This window comes from Rhinichthys klamathensis, unplaced genomic scaffold, assembly GCF_029890125.1.
Source record: "Rhinichthys klamathensis goyatoka isolate OS25496 unplaced genomic scaffold, OSU_Roscu_1.1 h1tg000068l_1, whole genome shotgun sequence".
Taxonomy (NCBI): domain Eukaryota; kingdom Metazoa; phylum Chordata; class Actinopteri; order Cypriniformes; family Leuciscidae; genus Rhinichthys; species Rhinichthys klamathensis.
The window spans coordinates 1,380,900-1,400,201 of NW_026606611.1; the positions used below are offsets into that span (position 1 = coordinate 1,380,900).

At 38.0% G+C, this 19,302-nt stretch overlaps 1 protein-coding gene and 1 long non-coding RNA gene across 2 annotated transcripts in view; one reads left to right on the plus strand and one right to left on the minus strand.

The window, feature by feature from the left end:
- The window catches only part of LOC130084773 (uncharacterized), a 143,165-nt gene that overhangs the window by 33,998 nt on the left and 89,865 nt on the right, over nucleotides 1–19,302 (minus strand). The gene's annotated exons all lie outside the window — the stretch shown is intronic.
- On the plus strand, nucleotides 12,029–19,124 carry dnd1 (DND microRNA-mediated repression inhibitor 1). Its single transcript, XM_056250228.1, has 4 exons — nucleotides 12,029–12,090; nucleotides 12,280–12,385; nucleotides 15,986–16,447; nucleotides 17,929–19,124. Exons 1-4 carry the CDS (start codon nucleotides 12,067–12,069, stop codon nucleotides 18,465–18,467), a joined length of 1,131 nt encoding a protein of 376 aa, XP_056106203.1. The 5' UTR covers nucleotides 12,029–12,066; the 3' UTR covers nucleotides 18,468–19,124.

A 19,302-nucleotide genomic window follows, 5' to 3' on the forward strand; every position in this document is an offset into this window, starting at 1 on the left:
GAGCTGGGTCGGTGCTCCTATAGGCTACACAAATTCAGCCTGCGCTGCAAGCATTTAAGTTTGCAAGTGATTCTTTCAGCAATAGTGAAATGTTGCGGCGATTAAAAAAGTGAGGTAGACAAATGTGCGCTATTAAAAATAAAGCTTTTAAAACGATCCTTTTAAGATCCAATTAGGCTACTGAATGGTTCTTAAATAGTTCATAGGTTTACCAAAGGATCAAGAACCAGTTTAGGCTGTATGCTTCCTTTGAGATTAAGAAAGTTTATTATATTAGCATATTTGCGAAAATTTAAAAAGCTTCTCCTAGGGCTGTGTAAACCCTTTTTTTTTGTTCTGTTTCAGGGGGGAAACTATACAGTTGGAGTGTAAGAGGATATTTTATAAAAATGTTTGTGATAACATAATGTATATGGATTAATTTAATTAGGCTATGTTAAAAAATATGTGACTTGAATAAACCCAGTCAATTGGGATTTCGTTTTAAAGATCACTCACAAAACAATATTTAACGGTGAAGCAATACAGAAATATGGGAACAGGCGAGACTTCATCGGGAGAGTTCACAGGGTGTTCTGTTTCAGTTTGTTTACAAAACTCCATATTGAAAAATCCCAAATGGGCGATGAACTGCATGTCCAGACCGTGGATATGAAGTTGAACACAACACTGTTAGAACTTTAGATTTTGAAGGTTAGTTGGCAGGACAACACAGAGATGCCAAGGCTATACATTTGTTCCAATTTCAGGAATTGCGAATGAAACTTTAATGAGAATTTGATTTGTCCAAGTGGTCTGACTCCAACAACTGGAGCTATAATCAGGAGGCTTATGTAGATATACACATTCGACTGATTACAGCAGTGCAACAGCCTGCGTGGTCATCTGTGTGTGTGTGTGTCTGAGACTTGCTGGGCAGACAATCATGACCATTTAACTAATCAGAGTAAATGCCATACAGAGCCATTGCCCTGATGATGTCAGAGTCGTCACTTTGAGTGCTTCCATCTGGTTGGACTTTTTAGGGGCTGGAGAGCCACACTTCACTTATTCTTTTGTCCTCTCCCATTTTCAGGCAATCTGGCCACTCTTTCTGTCCTCTTTTCAAATGTAAGATGCCGTTTTATCAACCGTTTTCAAAGATGTGAGTGGTGCTTGCCTGATGTGCAAAACTCAAGCTACTTGATAGCCTATAATGTATGCTATTGCTACCTGGAGTTTTGAATGAACAATCCCAATTAGGGCTACAGCATCAAATTTATAAGTAGGCCTAAATGTATACTAAATAGCCCACTACAAAAACACTCTTTTTATTTTTATTTTATAACTGAGTTGAAAATATAGGCCTACACTGCAGAGAATCGAATTAGTTATTTCATTTAGGCCTACATGAACTGTCTGTTCATCAGAAAGATTCAGACTTTCCATATACAAATGAGAGAGGACCAATTAGGACGAACCGATTCATTAGAATAAATCGGACTTTCCAAGAACTCTCCACATGACAGAGAGAGGACCATTTAGGACGAACCGATTCACTGGAATGAATCAAACTTTCCAACGTAACATATGAGATGTTTTTATGAAACCAATTCATTAGAATGAATCTTGAGGAGCATTTAGAACGAACCGATTCATTAGAATGAATCAGACTTTCCAATTCTACATTTGAGAGAGCGGATCCCTTAGGATGAATCGATTCACATGAAAGAATCTGACCTTCCAACGCTAAGAGAGGACCATTTAGGTGAGCGTGTCTGTTTATCTTTCTAATCAGACAACAGCAATAAAGCGTTTGGTCTCGCTAAATCGCAAAACTTTCGATGAAGTTCGCTGCTGTAAAAGCTACACTATCACAGTAGCCTAACTTGGGTCGCTACTTAGTTACTGTTGCTCTGCTCCCCAAAACTGGAATGTTTTGGGTGGTTGCCACTTGCCAGGGCATTGCTATGCGGTTACATGGTATACATTTTTGTTTTACCTCCCACAGTTCCACACTGGTTTTCTTTCCTCGATCAACACAAAGATTTTCCATTCCTTGTTCTCTGTTTCTCCTCTCCACTCATCCCTCGCTCAGCTCATCATTGCTTTACGATGGCTGTGACCTTTTCAGTGGCACTCCACTATCAGACTCTTATCTCACTGCCAGTGTAGCCGAGCGGTCATTTATGAGGTCACTTCACAGAAGTGGACATTAGCGATAATGTACTTCCAGTGACTCAGGTGTCACACTAAAGCGAAGGCCAGCGCGCGAGCGCGCGCGCACACACACTTATGCTCGGCATATAATCATCCAGCTCTGTGTACAATACATGACAGAGATGTGGACGCTGTAACAAATTAAAGTGTCCGTAGGTGGAAGAAATATTTTGCTTGATGAGAGAAGAGAAAAAAGACAATATATTTTCTTCAGAGTATTACACACACGTCACACACACACTTTCTCGATCCCACTTGGTTTGTACGCTTGTTAGTTCCACTTGAAATGGCAAATGACAAACAATCAGAGGCAGTGAAGCAGTGGCTTACCAGCTCACAGAACCAGCCAAAACAAAACAAACAAGGCAATTACTGCAATTCACACTACACCAGTTCTCCATGTTAAACACACACACGCACACACAGATAAACACAAAGGCCTTTGCAATTATAAACATTATTCTCATCTCGCGCAATCTATTTTTGACATGCAAACTAACACTACACATACATAAGCCCGCGCACGCGTACCCTTGCTCGAGCAGCGGGGATATACACGGCACATTAAAACGACTAAATCCACTGAATAAAATATTTTCTCATCTCCAAGGTTATGAAGAGAAGGTGGAGAAAATCTCCTAACTGATTTTTTATACATCACTGGCTTTGCAGGGCTTTGATAACCTGAGGCCAAAAGAGGAAGTTGGCAGATGTGTTTAGTTTACAGCCCGTTTGAATGTCTCCCTCTCGATAGAACAGCTTGATGCCTCTGTGCTACACAAACAAACACACACACACACACACACACACACACACACACACACACACACACACACACACACACACACACACACACACACACACACACACACACACACACACACACAATCATAGTCATGCTTCTTAAGTAGTTTTAGCACTATTGCTTTAGTTCATGTAATTAATTCATAGCCTATTATTAATTGCTAAACGTCTAGGCCTACTCATTTGTCAGCAGTGTTTGATGCAGTTTAAAAATGCTTACAATTTTTTTGTATCTCTCTTGCACACTCGTAGTATGGTGGCCCAGTAGTGCACAACACAACGAAATTTAAAAAGCAAACATAAGTTCACAACACAACGAAATTAAGCCACAACACAACGAAATTAAGCCACAACACAACGGAAAATGTACAACACAACGGAAATAAGCCACAACACAACGGAAAATGTACAACACAACGAAATAAGGCCGCAACACAACGGAAATGCTCCCAACCACTGGGTTCTCGGAGCGCGATAAAGTTAGTTTTCCTTGCCACTGTTCTATAGAGTCAGCACTCATTCAGCAGTCTAAAAAATATCAACACCACGATTAGTTTTAACAGTATAGCTAAACATTGTAACTACATTTATTAATTCAAAATCACCTACGTGCATTATAGCTGCATATTTACAATCTAATGCTTTGACGCGCTACCACAGCGTAACCCTAAGGGAACATCCTTCATCCTTCATCCTCCAATTCCTTCAAATTGTTTAAACGTATAATTTGTATGAATTAAAATTACTTTTAACATTCAAAAACATACATGTTTAAAATCCAAAGCTTGATTGTATTGGTAGTAGACTGACTTACTACAGCTGACTGTTTGTCCAATACCTCCCTTCATGTATTTAGCCTACAGTAAACAAATATATTTTTAGGAAATTTCTGTAAAAGTTTTTTTTTAATTTTTTTTATCAGGTTTCAAAGGTTGTAGTTCCTATTAACCTTAAAACAGGTGAAATTTTGTCAATAGCTCCCTGCATGCACAGTACACAATTTTTTTTTATAGAAACATTAGGCCTACTGTAATGTCCCAAAGCTTGTGTTAGGTTCCTAGTGACCTGACTGACTTATTACTGGTGAAATTGTGCCAATGCCTTCCTGTAATTCTGCAATTCACCTAATGTTTTATATTTTTATTCATCAAATTTTATTATAATAAATCATACGTTTTAACCACTTGGTGGAATTGCCAGACGTTCCCTTAGGGATCATGCGCTGTGGTAGCGCGTCAAAGCATTCTCTGAGTATAAATACGCTTGTGTAGGTGATTTTGAAGTATATTTTATGTCGATTTACAATGGTTACATACTGTTAAAACTAATCACGGTATTGATATATTAAGACTGCTAACTCTATAACAATGGCAAAGAAAACTAACTTTATCGCGCTCCGAGAGCCCTCTGGTGAGGAGCATTTCCGTTGTGTTGCGGCTTTATTTCGTTGTGTTGTACATTTTCCGTTGTGTTGTGGCTTATTTCCGTTGTGTTGTACATTTTTCGTTGTGTTGTGGCTAATTTCCGTTGTGTTGCGGCTTTATTTCGTTGTGTTGTACATTTTCCGTTGTGTTGTGGCTTATTTCCGTTGTGTTGTGGCTCATTTCCGTTGTGTTGTGGCTTCATTTCGTTGTGTTGTGAACTTATGTTTGCTTTTTAAATTTCGTTGTGTTGTGCACTACTGGGCCACCGTAGGTTTGATCAACGTTTTATGACTGGCGGTAGCTACATTAAAGGCCTACAATAGATAAAATGAAAGCATGCATGAACCGTGTAACAAATAAACATTTGGCAAGAGACAACTAATTCAAAATTTTATTTGTCATGGACTGTATGAGTCATTCTGAATGCAACATTTGATGAAGTCTGCTAAGTCTATCTATCTATCTATCTATCTATCTATCTATCTATCTATCTATCTATCTATCTATCTATCTATCTATCTATCTATCTATCTATCTATTTATCATCCATCCATCCATCCATCCATCCATCCATCCATCCATCCATCCATCCATCCATCCATCCATCCATCCACCAACCATCAATCCATCTATCTATCTATGTGTGATGATTTTCACAATATTTTTATTCTATTAAATATATAAAAAAGAAAAAAAAAATAACCCACAAAATTAACAACACAACATTTCCATGATCATGTATTCATTTTCTCATTGACATGAATAATGATTTTTTTTATTCGAGTGCAAAGGACAAATTTGAATGGATAATGAAAACAATAAAAGTAAAACAGTATAATATATCTGCACATTTTTATTCTCCCCAATCACAAAACTTATTTATTTCAAAATAATAGTGAGCTGTCATTATAAATGACACAATGAATAAGTGACATAACGAGTCTTCATGTTCAAAAGTTGTCAGGTTCTTCTCTCATTTAGGATTCATAATTTTTTGGGGGGTTTTTTTCATGCCTGGCAGGTCAAGCGTAACATATCCACCCCGTCACATAAAATAGACAGAAAAACAGTTTGTTAATTTATTTTTGTACTATTCATAGATAATTATTGAATCTTAATGCTAATGAGAAAACCCCATAACCCTGAAATTCTAGTTAGAAATATTTCATCCCATCACTTATTCAGAATAACCCATATTAATTTGTATTAATTCAGCTTGAGATGACATAATGCAATTTTTTACCGCTTAAACACATTAATTGTCTGATAGAAGGTTTAAAAAATAAATTTACTTTATATCCGGCTGCTGTGTCATATAAATGACTCTTACAGTATACATCTGGTACAGAACATTTCATTAGTATTTTCTGTTTGTGACCTAGGGGGCAAATAGGCAAAAAACATGTGATTTATGAAGCAGATCAAATATGAATGTTTGCCGAGGTGTGTAAATGTTTGTTATTTATGCATGCAGTTATTGATATTTGTGGTTGCGGGCCCCTGATGAAGGATCTGGATGGTTTAGAAGAATGTAGCTCGCCCTGACCCCTGCTGGCGTTTCATCTGACCACAGCAGTGTGGCTGAAATCCTTAGAGATGGTTCAATAAACTTTTATGCATATTTATACATTCAGCACTGGAAAGGTATTAGAAGTTTACAGCATTTCAGCAGCATTTCCACCGACATAAAAGCTTGAGGATTTGAAACGTTGAAAGCTTGAGGCTTTGAACATTTGAAAGTGAAACATTTAAGAATTGCGGTAATATATTTGTCTTCGTTTTTGTAATTAAAGTTCAAATTAATTATAATAATAATAATATTCAATTTGATTGTGTTTCTAAATCACTAGTGTGAATGTGGACTGAGACACTATGTAAAAAGAGGTTTGAGTCCACTTTAAAGTCCAACTACAAAGTCAATGCGAATGTGTCGTTAAATTATTGAAATATTAACTTACATTTTTTTTAGGTAGGCCTACTTCAAGTAAATATTTTACGTCTAAGGGCTTCGACTGACACAAAAGGTTTGGAAACCCCTGTATTAGCCAGTAAATGTATAAATTAACATCATAAATGCGTTAGAATTGCTTTTCATTGTTAGTTCTTGTTAATTCATGCAGTTACCTAATGTTTTAAATGGAACCTTATCGTAAAGTGTTATTAAGTCCGCTATCAGGGCCTTGTCCTTGCTGACGTTCACTTCAACTTCCTGTAGATATAGGCTTTGTGTTCGTTGTCAGCATCAGACCCATCACAACAGAGCGAGAGAAAGAGAGATGGCAGAGAAAAGGAGGAGGGTGGGGTGGAGGAAGAACAAACATGTCCCTTTGAGATCGACTCTAGTACTAATATTGACCAGCACGCTTCAGAAAACACAGACGCACGACTCCGCTACAGTAATGAAAGTCCCACAAAGGACCATCGACACGTTTTATCAGCAACCTGAATTAGCAGCGTCTGTTCACCTTGATTGCTAGTGTTCATATGTTTCACTTACACACACACAAACATATTCACTCACCACTGCACATGCAATCATCCAGCAAATAAGAGCATGTGGCACACACAAAAAAAATCACAAAACGCGTTTCATGTGCTCAGCAGGTACGAGTCCAACTGAAACACACATAAATGCACATAAAATAAAAAATAAAAAAACACGCATCACAAAGCTATAAAGTTGGTGAGCTCATAAATTAGAAATGTCATTTCAGACTTAATCAGAGGCTTTGGTTCCTCTTTTTTTCCGCCTGTAAATCTAATAGATTTGAGGTTTCATCCATGTCTGTACAATCTTAAAAATAAAGGTATGCAATAGATAGGGTTACCCAGAGAACCTTTTGTCGAAAAGTTCTTTAAAAAAAATGTTCCCCCTGTGGAAAGAATATTTTAATAATTTGAAGATTTTTTTTCCACTAAAAACAAAAGTTCTAAAAGTTTTTTTTTTTTTTTTACGCAGTAATGCCATAGACAAACCATTTATTTTGGTTCCCCAAAGAACCGGTTCTTAAAAGAACCATTATTTTCTTAGTGCAAGAACATTTTAATATCATTTTAATAATCTCAAAATGCACTATAAAGAACTTTATTATTGTTTTTTTGCAGTGGAAAGGTAACATGGATGTTTTTAAGAGTGTAGCTGAATGAGTTTCACAGTAATCACAAACTGCTGAAACTCCTAACCTCAGGTATGAGCAATAATAATAGTGATGATTACCTTTAAGTATTAAGTATCTTTAATATGCAGTAGTTTCTTCGAATCAGGTTTTAGTGCAGCCAGAGGGAGGAACTCTCCGAAACGTCAGTCACGATTTCCCCAGGTTAACACATCAGGGAGCCTCTCCGCTATGAGCAAGCTGTTCCTCTCTCTAAAACACTTTCTGTTTACTATTTATTATGGCGCTGATAGGCTTTTAAGAAATAATAGTTCTTCCTGCACTTAAGATGGAAGTTGCTTTATTAGCCTACCTCCTGAATAAATGAATGAATAAATAGCTAGTCAAAAGAACAAATTAAGAATCATGAACGAGTTAATCATTAATCTGCTGAGATATGGACATTTTTTGTAACATTTTGCAAAATATATCATCCAGGCTGATTGGCCAATATTCATTTTGAGATTATCAACTGATAACTGTTAACCCTCTAGAGTCAATTCAAATTAACCTGTGTGTGTGTGTGTGTGTGTGTGTGTGTGTGTGTGTGTGTGTGTGTGTGTCCATTTAGAAGATGTCACACCTACTTATTATTATTTTCCACTATTTATGAATATATATTTTAATAATACAATTTCATTGTTTTAGTAAAAAAAAATTAAAAATCAGCAAGGATGCATTAAATTGATCGAAAGTGACAGTAAAGACTTTTACAGTGTTATCTGCTAGTTTTAAACTTTGTATTCATCCAATAATCCTAGTAAAAGTATCCCAGTTTCCACAAAAATAAGCAGCAGCACAACTGTTTTCAACATCGATAATAATAAGAAATGTTTCTTGAGCAGCAAATCAGCATATTAGAATGATTTCTGAAGGATCGTTCTATCCATCCATCCATCCATCATCCATCATCCATCCATCCATCCATCCATCCATCCACCATCCATCCATCCATCCATCCATCCATCATCCATCCATCATCCATCCATCATTCATCATCCATCCATCATCCATCCATCATTCATCATCCATCCATCATCCATCCATCATCCATCCATCATCCATCATTCATCATCCATCCATCCATCCATCATCCATCCATCATCCATCATCCATCCATCCATCATCCATCCATCCATCCATCCATCATCCATCATCCATCAATCCATCCATCATCCATCCATCCATCCATCCATCCATCCATCCATCCATCCATCCATCATCCATCCATCCATCATCCATCATCCATCCATCCATCCATCATCCATCAATCCATCCATCCATCATCCATCCATCCATCCATCCATCCATCATCCATCATCCATCAATCCATCCATCCATCATCCATCCATCCATCCATCCATCCATCCATCCATCGATCAATCATCCATCAATCATCCATCAATCATCCATCCATCCATCTATCCATCCATCCATCATCCATCCATCCATCCATCCATCCATCCATCCATCCATCCATCCATCCATCCATCCATCCATCATCATCATTCATCCATCCATCATACCATCCATCATCCATCTATCCATCATCCATCCATCCATCTATCCATCCATCCATCCATCCATCCATCCATCATCCATCATCCATCCATCCATCCATCATCCATCATCCATCCATCATCCATCATCCATCCATCCATCAATCCATCCATCCATCCATCATCCATCATCCATCCATCCATCCATCATCCATCCATCCATCAATCCATCCATCCATCATCCATCATCCATCCATCCATCGATCAATCATCCATCATCCATCATCCATCCATCCATCAATCCATCGATCAATCATCCATCAATCATCGATCAATCATCCATCAATCATCCTTCTATCCATCCATCCATCAGCCATCATCCATCATCCATCAATCATCCATCCATCATCCATCCATCCATCTTCCATCCATCCATCCATCCATCCATCCATCCATCCATCCATCATCCATCCATCCATCCATCATCCATCATCCATCCATCCATCCATCCATCCATCCATCCATCCATCCATCCATCCATCCATCCATCCATCCATCCATCCATCCATCCATCCATCCATCCATCATCCATCATCCATCATCCATCCATCCAACTATCCATCCATCCATAATCCATCCATCCAGGCTATATATTTGTCTACAAAGCTAGTTTCAAACATTTAGGGCATAAAAGTATATATACTAGCACTCCTGCTAAATGCCAAAAGATTAAAGTTCATTGCAACGCTCTGAAAGTTAGTGTGAGTTTTTACAGGGTGAGTGACAGGACTGAGGATATGAGTTTTGACATTGGACAGATTGTGTGTCCCTCGGTGAGCCTCGAGGAGGCAGAGGGGCAGGATCAGCCTCTTCATGAGTCGGGGCGGGTGGGGTATGAGTGTGTGTGTGTGTGTGTGTGCATTTCAGGACAGGCTCACAGATGTGTGTGACGACCCCACGGCAATGGAACTGCTGTCGCTATGAAGCACACATTGCATAGCAACCGGATAACATCAGTCAGATAGGCCTGATTTCAGTGTTTAGATGTAAAAGGTTATAAATTAATTAGAAAAAGGCAGACACAACGCTCTGTATAAACAAGAAACAGTAAGATCCTAATACAACTTAATTAAGCTTGTCATAAAACTCCCCAGGCATATGATTCTTTTTTATCACCTTCAATCCTGACGCTGGATAAAATCATCAATCCACAGGTGACCTAACTAGCAGGTCACATTTTCCACAAAATGATATGCACAGGCTGTAAATCAAATGAACTGTTTAATATAATTATCCTGGTGACTGCAGTACGTGTGACAATGTGAGGCGGCTATATGACCTTCGCCACATTAGGAAGTGTTGATGTGTTGATTTCCACACAAACAAACTTTAATTGCAGTACGGTAAAAAGACATATCGCACATCTCACCGCCAGGAAAATTGAAAGATGCGAAGGATGCAAGGTGCAGAAGGGAGTGAGAAAAGGAAATGCCAGTTGTCTGTTCTGTCTGTTTTTCTTTTCTGAGAATTAACAGGCTGTAAGGCAATGGAGGGATTTTCTCCTGCTAAAAAGTCAGAGCTGCAGGCCACACTGAGAACTGAGCCAAGCTTCTGCCTTTCATCTGCCACAGCATCACTTTACACTGACAAACTGTGTACCTGCACATCACGCATTCGCTAAGGTACCGTTAATTCAAAAGCCGGTTCATAAAATACCGTCTTTGATCATTTTCACGTCATTTATGCTCCAGACCTACATTTTATTGTAACTTGGCCTGAGCTGAAACTCGTTAAGTTATTTGCCATCATTAAAAAAGAAAAAAAAGAACGCTCAGACGGTGTTTATCCAAATTAGACATGCATATTCAATAGCACATAATAAAAAAAATGCATGTTTTAAAAAAATATCTTCAGATTATTTATTCACACTTAAAATGAAGTGTGGGAAAAGATGCGTTTGGAATGGAACTCTGTGCAGTGCACACTGTTGCCTGCAATATTTAAAAAAGATATATATATATATATGCAACGATACATTTCAAATGGCAGTGTGGTATATTGTCATATGAACAAAAGGTAACAGTATAATAAGAAATGTTTCTAGTGCAGCAAATCAGTGTATTTGGATGATATCTGAAGTATCTCTCCATCCATCCATCCATCCATCCATGCTATATTTGTCTACAACGCTAATTTCAATAATTTAGGGCATAAAAGATGAACTCACCACCTTGTATGTTTAATTCGGTGAGTTTCATCCGGTTATAAAGAAAAAAAGTTATTTATTTTGTGAGTAAATAAATAGTTGTAGGCCTATTGGATTTTATTCCAATTTGAAAAATTAACTATAACAAAACACACCACTACTGTTTTTCTCAGTAGACAGTTTTATGGTGCAGGGGTCATGACCCGTGACAAACTCAGCCCAGCAGGACACCTAATACATTTTTTTTTTTTTTTTTTTTTTTTTTTACTTGAATAAAAACACAGGATGAGCTCCATATGTCCTGCTGTTTTGTACACGGAATAATTAAAATATATATAAATCGTCGTATTTGCACATATATTACTATCAAACGATTAAATCAAAACATGTTTTTAAAAAGTAACACTGTGTCCAAGTGTGCGGAATGACGTCCACTGAAATAATCACGTGCGCGGCTGCCACCTGCTGGCGAAGAGTGGAACGTCTGGGATTAATATTGCCCAATTACGGTAAACCCGTTTTAAAAAGTTACATAAGGTGTTAATCTTGAAACAAATGCATACATGAACAATTATACGTTTATCAATCTGTATATAACGTCTTGTTTTTGTAAGTCTCAGTATCATCTCTGTTTAAGGACTGAAATATGAGAATCCGCCCACTTTCCTCAAGTGTGTCCAATAGTGTCTCTAGAGGAGTCATGAGGTTTATTTTAATGACCTTTGCTTGACTTTTCAACCAATTTACAGGTGTCTCATCATACGTAGACAGTCAGCGACATGGAGGGACCGCAGCAACAGCAGGTAAGCGAGTTTATTTACTGTGTGTATTTATAAACAACATAGCCTACTTTTGCCAAAACTTTCAACTTTGCGCAATAGAATTTGGAGTTTATTCGTGTGGCATCATCACTGTTTGACGTTAAAGAGCACGTCAGCTTATCGATATAACATGTTAGCATTACATCACCTCTTTAATTTGATTGCTGGCAGATTTTGAACCCGCAGAGACTGAAGTCACTAAAAGAATGGGTGCAGAAAAGCTCCATCACTTTAACGCAGGTCAACGGGCAGAGGAAATATGGTGGTCCTCCTCCGGGTAAGTGCTCTTGAGTTGAACTAAGATCAGCCGATTGCAATTAAAAACACAACCTGTGGCATTTCAAGCTCTTTTATGTCTCCTTGCATGAGATTGAAGCATCATGTGGATGAAGACAGAGCTGTAGCACATGGCCTCAGTTAAAGAAGCCTCTCATTTTCCTTTATAACATTGAGCAGAGCACAAGCACGCCTCTCTTTTCAGAGGTTTTAAGCATAAGTCTTCATCATTTGGGTTTAAAATGGCTTGTCAAGTAGGAATGATACATTGTAGCCATCTGATGAAAGTTTGAACCATGCCTCTTTTGTGCTTTGCCTCTACCTCATTGAAACATGGACACCTGGAGATCAATTAGGCTGAAAGTCCTCAGTGCTGCTCAATTAATGCTGATTGGAAGCTTTTAGAGATGGTTGATGAGAGGTTTGGAGTTAAAATTTTAATGTTTCGATCCCTTTAGATGTCTTTAACATGTATAAATCATTATGATATATCTATTTCCCAAGGTGGGGTTAACTTTAAAAGATAGTTGGCTAATTATTGTTTTCATTGTTTTTGACCCATAACTTTATATATTTATCATACTTACTCAAATATTGTTAGTAAACTGTCAGTAATAAAATAAGAACAAATAATCAAATTATGAGCAATAACAGTCAAACAGTAGTTTTGTTCAGGTAGAGAAGTTGATTAATCAAATGTAAAATAACATTCTATAGTCTTCACTGTATAAATTAAATTAAGGGTGTATTCACACCAGGAAAGTCCGATAGTTCACTTGCTTTGGTCCGGACCAAATATTATTATTTTTTTTTTTTTTGGTACGGTTCGCTTTCACACTGCTCTTTTTGCAAGTGAACCAAAATTTGTAAACAAAACCACACGTGTGCTAAGGTCGTCCATTCATTGGACAAGGATTCTCAAGTAGGGAAATCAGGAAGTGCAAAAAAAAGGCTCAGCATGGAGATATTTCGTACTGCAATTTTTGTTATTATACTAATTTTGTGTTATTCTGTACAAACGCAATATGAAGAAACTGCACAGAACACGGATAAGGTATAAATTTTTCATTCATAGAGAGGGGCTATGTTCACACATTCAAATAATGAGATTCTTATTGTATATACTGCTATCAAGTGCTGTCAATTTTAACGCTTGGGATTAAGTTTGTCCAGTTTAACGCAGCATCATCCTTGTGTTGTAACTATCGTTACATTATATGAACTGCAAATGCTTTTTTTGCATCTATGCGCGATTAGACTAAAGAGAACCCTCTGTATTTGAATGTCCTGATGCACACACTCATTCATTCATTCAGCTTTCTGTCCCTCCATTGAAAATGTATGTACGGTATACTGTCCTTGTCCAGAAAGGAAATAAAGACATCATCAAAGTAGTCCATGTGACATCAGTGGGTTAGTTAGAATGTTTTGAAGCATTGAAAATACATTTTGGTCCAAAAATAACAAAAACTACGACTTTATTCAGCATTGTATTGTCTTCCGGTTCTGTTGTGGATCCGCGTTAAGTGACGCTGCTGACGTGTGTCTGGTGCGCCCGAGCTTCGTTTACAGTCTGAGGGAGACGCACGCTGGAAACAAAACAATCTTCGCAAACATGTCTAAGGATTTCCACACAGAGGAAGATTTGCATTTTTTTTGCCCAGCCATATTTATTTGAACCCGAATACACGGACACACCAGATGACACGTCAGCAGCGTCTTACGTCAGCAGCGTCACTGCGGACTCGTGAACGCGGATCCACAACAGAACCGGAAGACAATACTATGCTGAATAAAGTCGTAGTTTTTGTTATTTTTGGACCAAAATGTATTTTCAATGCTTCAAAACATTCTAACTAACCCACTGATGTCACATGGACTACTTTGATGATGTCTTTATTTCCTTTCTGGACAAGGACAGTATACCGTACATACATTTTCAATGGAGGGACAGAAAGCTCTCGGACTAAATCTAAAATATCTTAAACTGTGTTCCGGAGATGAACGGAGGTCTTACGGGCTTGGGACGACATGAGGGTGAGTCATTAATGACATAATTAAATTTTTTGGGTGAACTAACCCTTTAAGTTGCAAGCTTTATTCAGTCAAGAGCAGTGAGTTTTTTGTTTGATTAACATTAGAAACAGACGGCAGCAAGATTATTAGGCTGCTGTCACTTTAAGAGCTGCATGGAACCAACATACTGTTACACATGCGTTTTATTCCTCAACCGTTTACATTCACTTAAGACATAACTGACTTTTGTGTACGTGGATAATCACAAAATTATGTCAAAATGGCTGTATTGGCGTGAAAATGTCCGTTCAAGTGCAAGAAGACTTTAAAGAGAACTCAATTCAGTATTTGGGCGCTCACTAAGAGCCGAATTGCGTAGGAGTGTGTGATATTGACAAATTATATCGCGATATTTTCTGGAATTTTCTTGATGACCATAATTAGACAATATTTTGCTGCGTGTTTTTGTTTTGGTGCGATAGCATGTTTAGGACTGCCGTGGACCGCTGACTCGTAAAGCTTTTAATATTCTTCATATTCTGTGTGGTTGTCAGTTCAAAGCAGTGACAGAAATCATCTTTTCCAATAAGTTTAAAACGATTTTTACCGTAGGCATTTTTACCTAATTAAATGTATGCATCATTTTTTGTCAAATTCTTACATTTAATCAATAAATTCAATTAGAATAATAAGACTCAATAGGGCCGTTACCAATCAAATGAAATCAGTATCAACAAAATTAATCTTTGCAATGCTAGAGGAAAAACAGAAGCTGCTTCATTCTGAAGTGGCATTTAGATATATTTACACAGTCTGTTTAATAAAGCTCAGTCGACATTTAATGCTTTAAAATTGCTACAAATGCATAATGTTTTGATGTTTTGAACATAAAACGCTGAATTGATATTAGAAAAGATTTTAAAAATGAAAAGAGACTTTAAATGTGAAATTAAAACCGCCAGTAGGTGTCAGCAAGTCACTGTTAATGAGCGAGTCATTGAGTTCAAACAAACGGCCGAGGAACGATGAGTGAGTCTTAATGAGTGAGTCATTGAATCATTCATTCAAATGATTTGTATATTCAGTAATGAAACACTGCCGTGTGTTGCTCAGAGACTCAAAAAAGTCCTGTTGCTTTGTTTGGAGCTATTTTCATTGGCGAAATAGAGCCAAAACATGCAGTATTGTCTTAAATGTAAGTCACTTAATATTAACTACTACTTTAATTTAACTGTTGTATAAAATCAATATCACATTTGTAATGACTATATATTGTATTTTATTTATCTTATTGTATATTTATTTATACTTTTATAAATGTGGAATTTCATATACATATTGACTTAATCAAATCATTATTAATATTAATGGTTATTATTCATTTTGATCAATTGTCATTATGACAATTTTAACAGGATTGATGCATAAATTACCCAAGGTTAAGTCTTCAATTTCACACTGCTCTCATACTTTGTTTCAACTTTAATCATGAAGTCCTTCTGAAATCTAATTTCATTCACTTTTGTTTTTGCAGAAAAGATCAAATATTGCTCATTTTGACCTTTCCTTTCTCCTCCTCCTCCAGGCTGGCGAGGTCCTGCTCCCGGCCCGGGGTGTGAGGTTTTCATCAGTCAGATCCCACATGACGTCTACGAGGACCGTCTGATTCCTCTCTTCCAGAGCGTCGGTGCTCTTTATGAGTTTCGCCTCATGATGAACTTCAGCGGGCAGAACCGGGGCTTTGCCTACGCAAAGTACGGCGACCCCTTCACGGCATCCACCGCCGTCATGACCCTCCATCAGTACCCTCTGCAGGAGGGGGTGTGTCTGACGGTTCGCAGGAGCACGGAGAAGCGGCAGCTGCGTCTGGGGGATCTTCCGGCGAACGTGAATCAGGCGGAGATGCTGATGGTGCTCCAAATGATGTCTGAGGGTGTGGAGGACGTCCTGCTGAAGTTGGCCGGGCCCAAAGGGAGAGAGATCGTGGCTCTAGTGAACTACTCCTCCCACTATGCGGCGTCCATGGCCAAAAAAATGCTTGTAGAAGGTATGCTGTCTGGGATATGGAAATATTTTGGTTATGAAATGAATGGCTTTTTTAAAAAGAAAGTATCAGTGCGCACTGTTTCTGAACTGCCTGAAACGCCTTGATTGTAGTCTTGAGTTTTCTTCCGGGAATGTACATGACATAATATTCCTCATGTAAGTAATTCCCGCCCAAGGCCTGGTTCAGTTGCGTTAGAAGTGTGTTGAAACACCCGGCTATGTTAAGGGGCGTGACATTTCCGAAACGTGCTCAAAGCAATTGACTAATCATAACACGTTGGTCCAGCCGACCAATCAGAGCACATCGCGCTTTTCAGAAGGAGTGGCTTCATAGAGACAGGAACTAAAAAGAGCATTACTGACAGACTGGGAAGAGAGGTGTTGCAACAATATCAAATATGTGAAAACTAGTGTTTGTTGAACATTGAAGCATGAAAAACTATTCTAGTACACCACAAAAACAAAATCAAGACTTTGAAAAACCTTTAATATTGGACATATTACGTCACCATAGGGTTGGGTGATATGACCCAAAAAATTGTTACGGTAAAATGTTTTATCAGTCGATGTTGATAATTATCACGATAAATGTCAAATCTTTAATTCGTTCAAGTTTAAAGGCAGATTTTCGCTCCCAAGTGAAAGTTTTAAGAACATGACCAACACTTGCCAAACAGGTGAACGTTTCACAAATCTGAGGCAGAGCATTCAAAACATTTTTCGTCTTTTTTCCTAAACAAAAGAAATATCTTAATAGAAAAATGTATTTCTTAGTTTCGTGCAATGAGTGATTGTTTCAAATCATGAAACAGGTTTGTGTTGTCTGACTTTGATGGCACATATCTTCAGCAGTGCAGCCTGTAATATTAATAATATTAAATTTATATATTCTAACTGTTTGAGTTAGAACTCTAGTTTTATTAAAATGTAACCATTGGTCATCCATAGTATCATACACAGAACCACGCATATAGCACCCCGATACTATGGTAAAATGTAACTATATGGTTTCTGTGGTATTTGCATGAAAAACAGTAGCCTAAACACTTTTAGTATAAATACAAATGCACAAATGCTGTAGCTTAATAACAAAATGATATTCCATTACTCCAATGCATTTAATACATGACTACATAAATAATATAATACAATTCGATATCCCTCATTTCTGTCACAAAACCATGGTGCAGTTAGTGTTACTACTGTAAATCCATGGTAAATGATGGTGATTTGTAGATCAAAAAGCCTTCTAACTGGATCGTTCATAGCACACGTTTTGCTGTTGAGAATATCAGCGCTGTTTTATCTGGTTCAAACTAGTTTAACTCAGAGACGTTTGTGTTCTACGCTGAATTCTGTTTCATCCTGCAACTTTTGTTATTTTATTGATGAAAATTATATCGTTAGTTTTATCGCCCAGCCCTACTACCATGGAATAATAAACATTTATCGTTAGGCTGTGTATTTCTTATGTCATTCCAGCTTTTAAGAAGCAGTACGGCATTTCCATTACCGTCAGTTGGACGTCCTTCTCCAAGTCCAAGCGTATCAAGGAGACCGGACAAGATGACTGCTTCACCTCACCTGGTCTGAAACCCCTCAGTAAACCCTCCCTCAGCCCTCCACACCTGTATCCTCAGCTCTCTCATCATGATGTCCCAGCACACCCCACCCGCCTGCCCTTCTTCCGGGCCGTGGGGGGTCCGACCGCCCCGGTGAGGGATGAGATGATGGCTCAACCCCCCGTGAACCGCGACCCCGTGTCTCAGCTGCAGAGGATGTGCGAGGCGAACAGACTCGGTACACCGCAGTACGAAGTCCGTTACAATCACACCGGCCCCGACGGCTTCTTCTACTTCGCCTTCAAAGTCCTGATCCCAGGCCTCCCTCTGCCTCTGTACGGGGCTGTCCACATCCTTCCAAGCACCAGCGCTCCAGCCACGAAGGGGGAAGTTTGTCGGGCCGCCGCCGAGCAGGTGATCCAAACCATGCGCAAGGTCTCAAACTTGCGACCTTTCTAAAATGTGAGCGGCTTTTTCTAATGTAATGTAACATTATCAGTTTTACGTTCAGTATTATGGTTTGAAGGCATGTACTGTTCTAGTTTCAGATGAATGAGTGGAAATTTATGATACACTGAAGTATTTCATTTACTGTATAAAAAAAAAGAGGAACTAGGCAGTGAATTTCTTTTAATTTTACAAGCTCTTGAATTCAGCACTATGAGAGTGGTTTGAAGTATTATGTTCTTGTTGATATAATGTTTTATGATATTTTAACTATGTAATATTAATCATTTATGTTTAGGCAGCCTCATCACATTTGGTTGACTGCATGTTTTCACAACTTCTTATTTTGAACGTTTTCACCGTATTTGACTTTTCACGATTTGTTTTGCGTGTTTGTCACGATTGCTGACTTTGCATGGTGTGCTGTTGTTTCCTTGTTTGATGGGTTGTACTGGCTATAAATGACTTTTGTACAGTAAATAAGTTCAAGAAATAATACTTGTGCAGGCTATTGCTCACGTCCCTGATTATAACATCTTCTATTGCTCATACCTGTGGTACAAAGTTAAAAGCCCTAACAAAACTATTAAACTTTGACTACAGATATGAATGGTACCTCAAATCACATGAGATGTGCTATTATTAGGGAATAAATCAAAATTTTTCCAAATAAGCACCAGGTTTGTCATGCTTGGTTGTAAGACTGCATAACTTTATAACAAAATTTTATAGATCAGTAGTACTATATAATAAGATTTTTACAGCTGTAAATCTCTTAATTAAAAGATAAGCATAGAATTTCAGAAAATGTAAATGTTAAAGGTGCATTTTGCATGTGACATTAAAA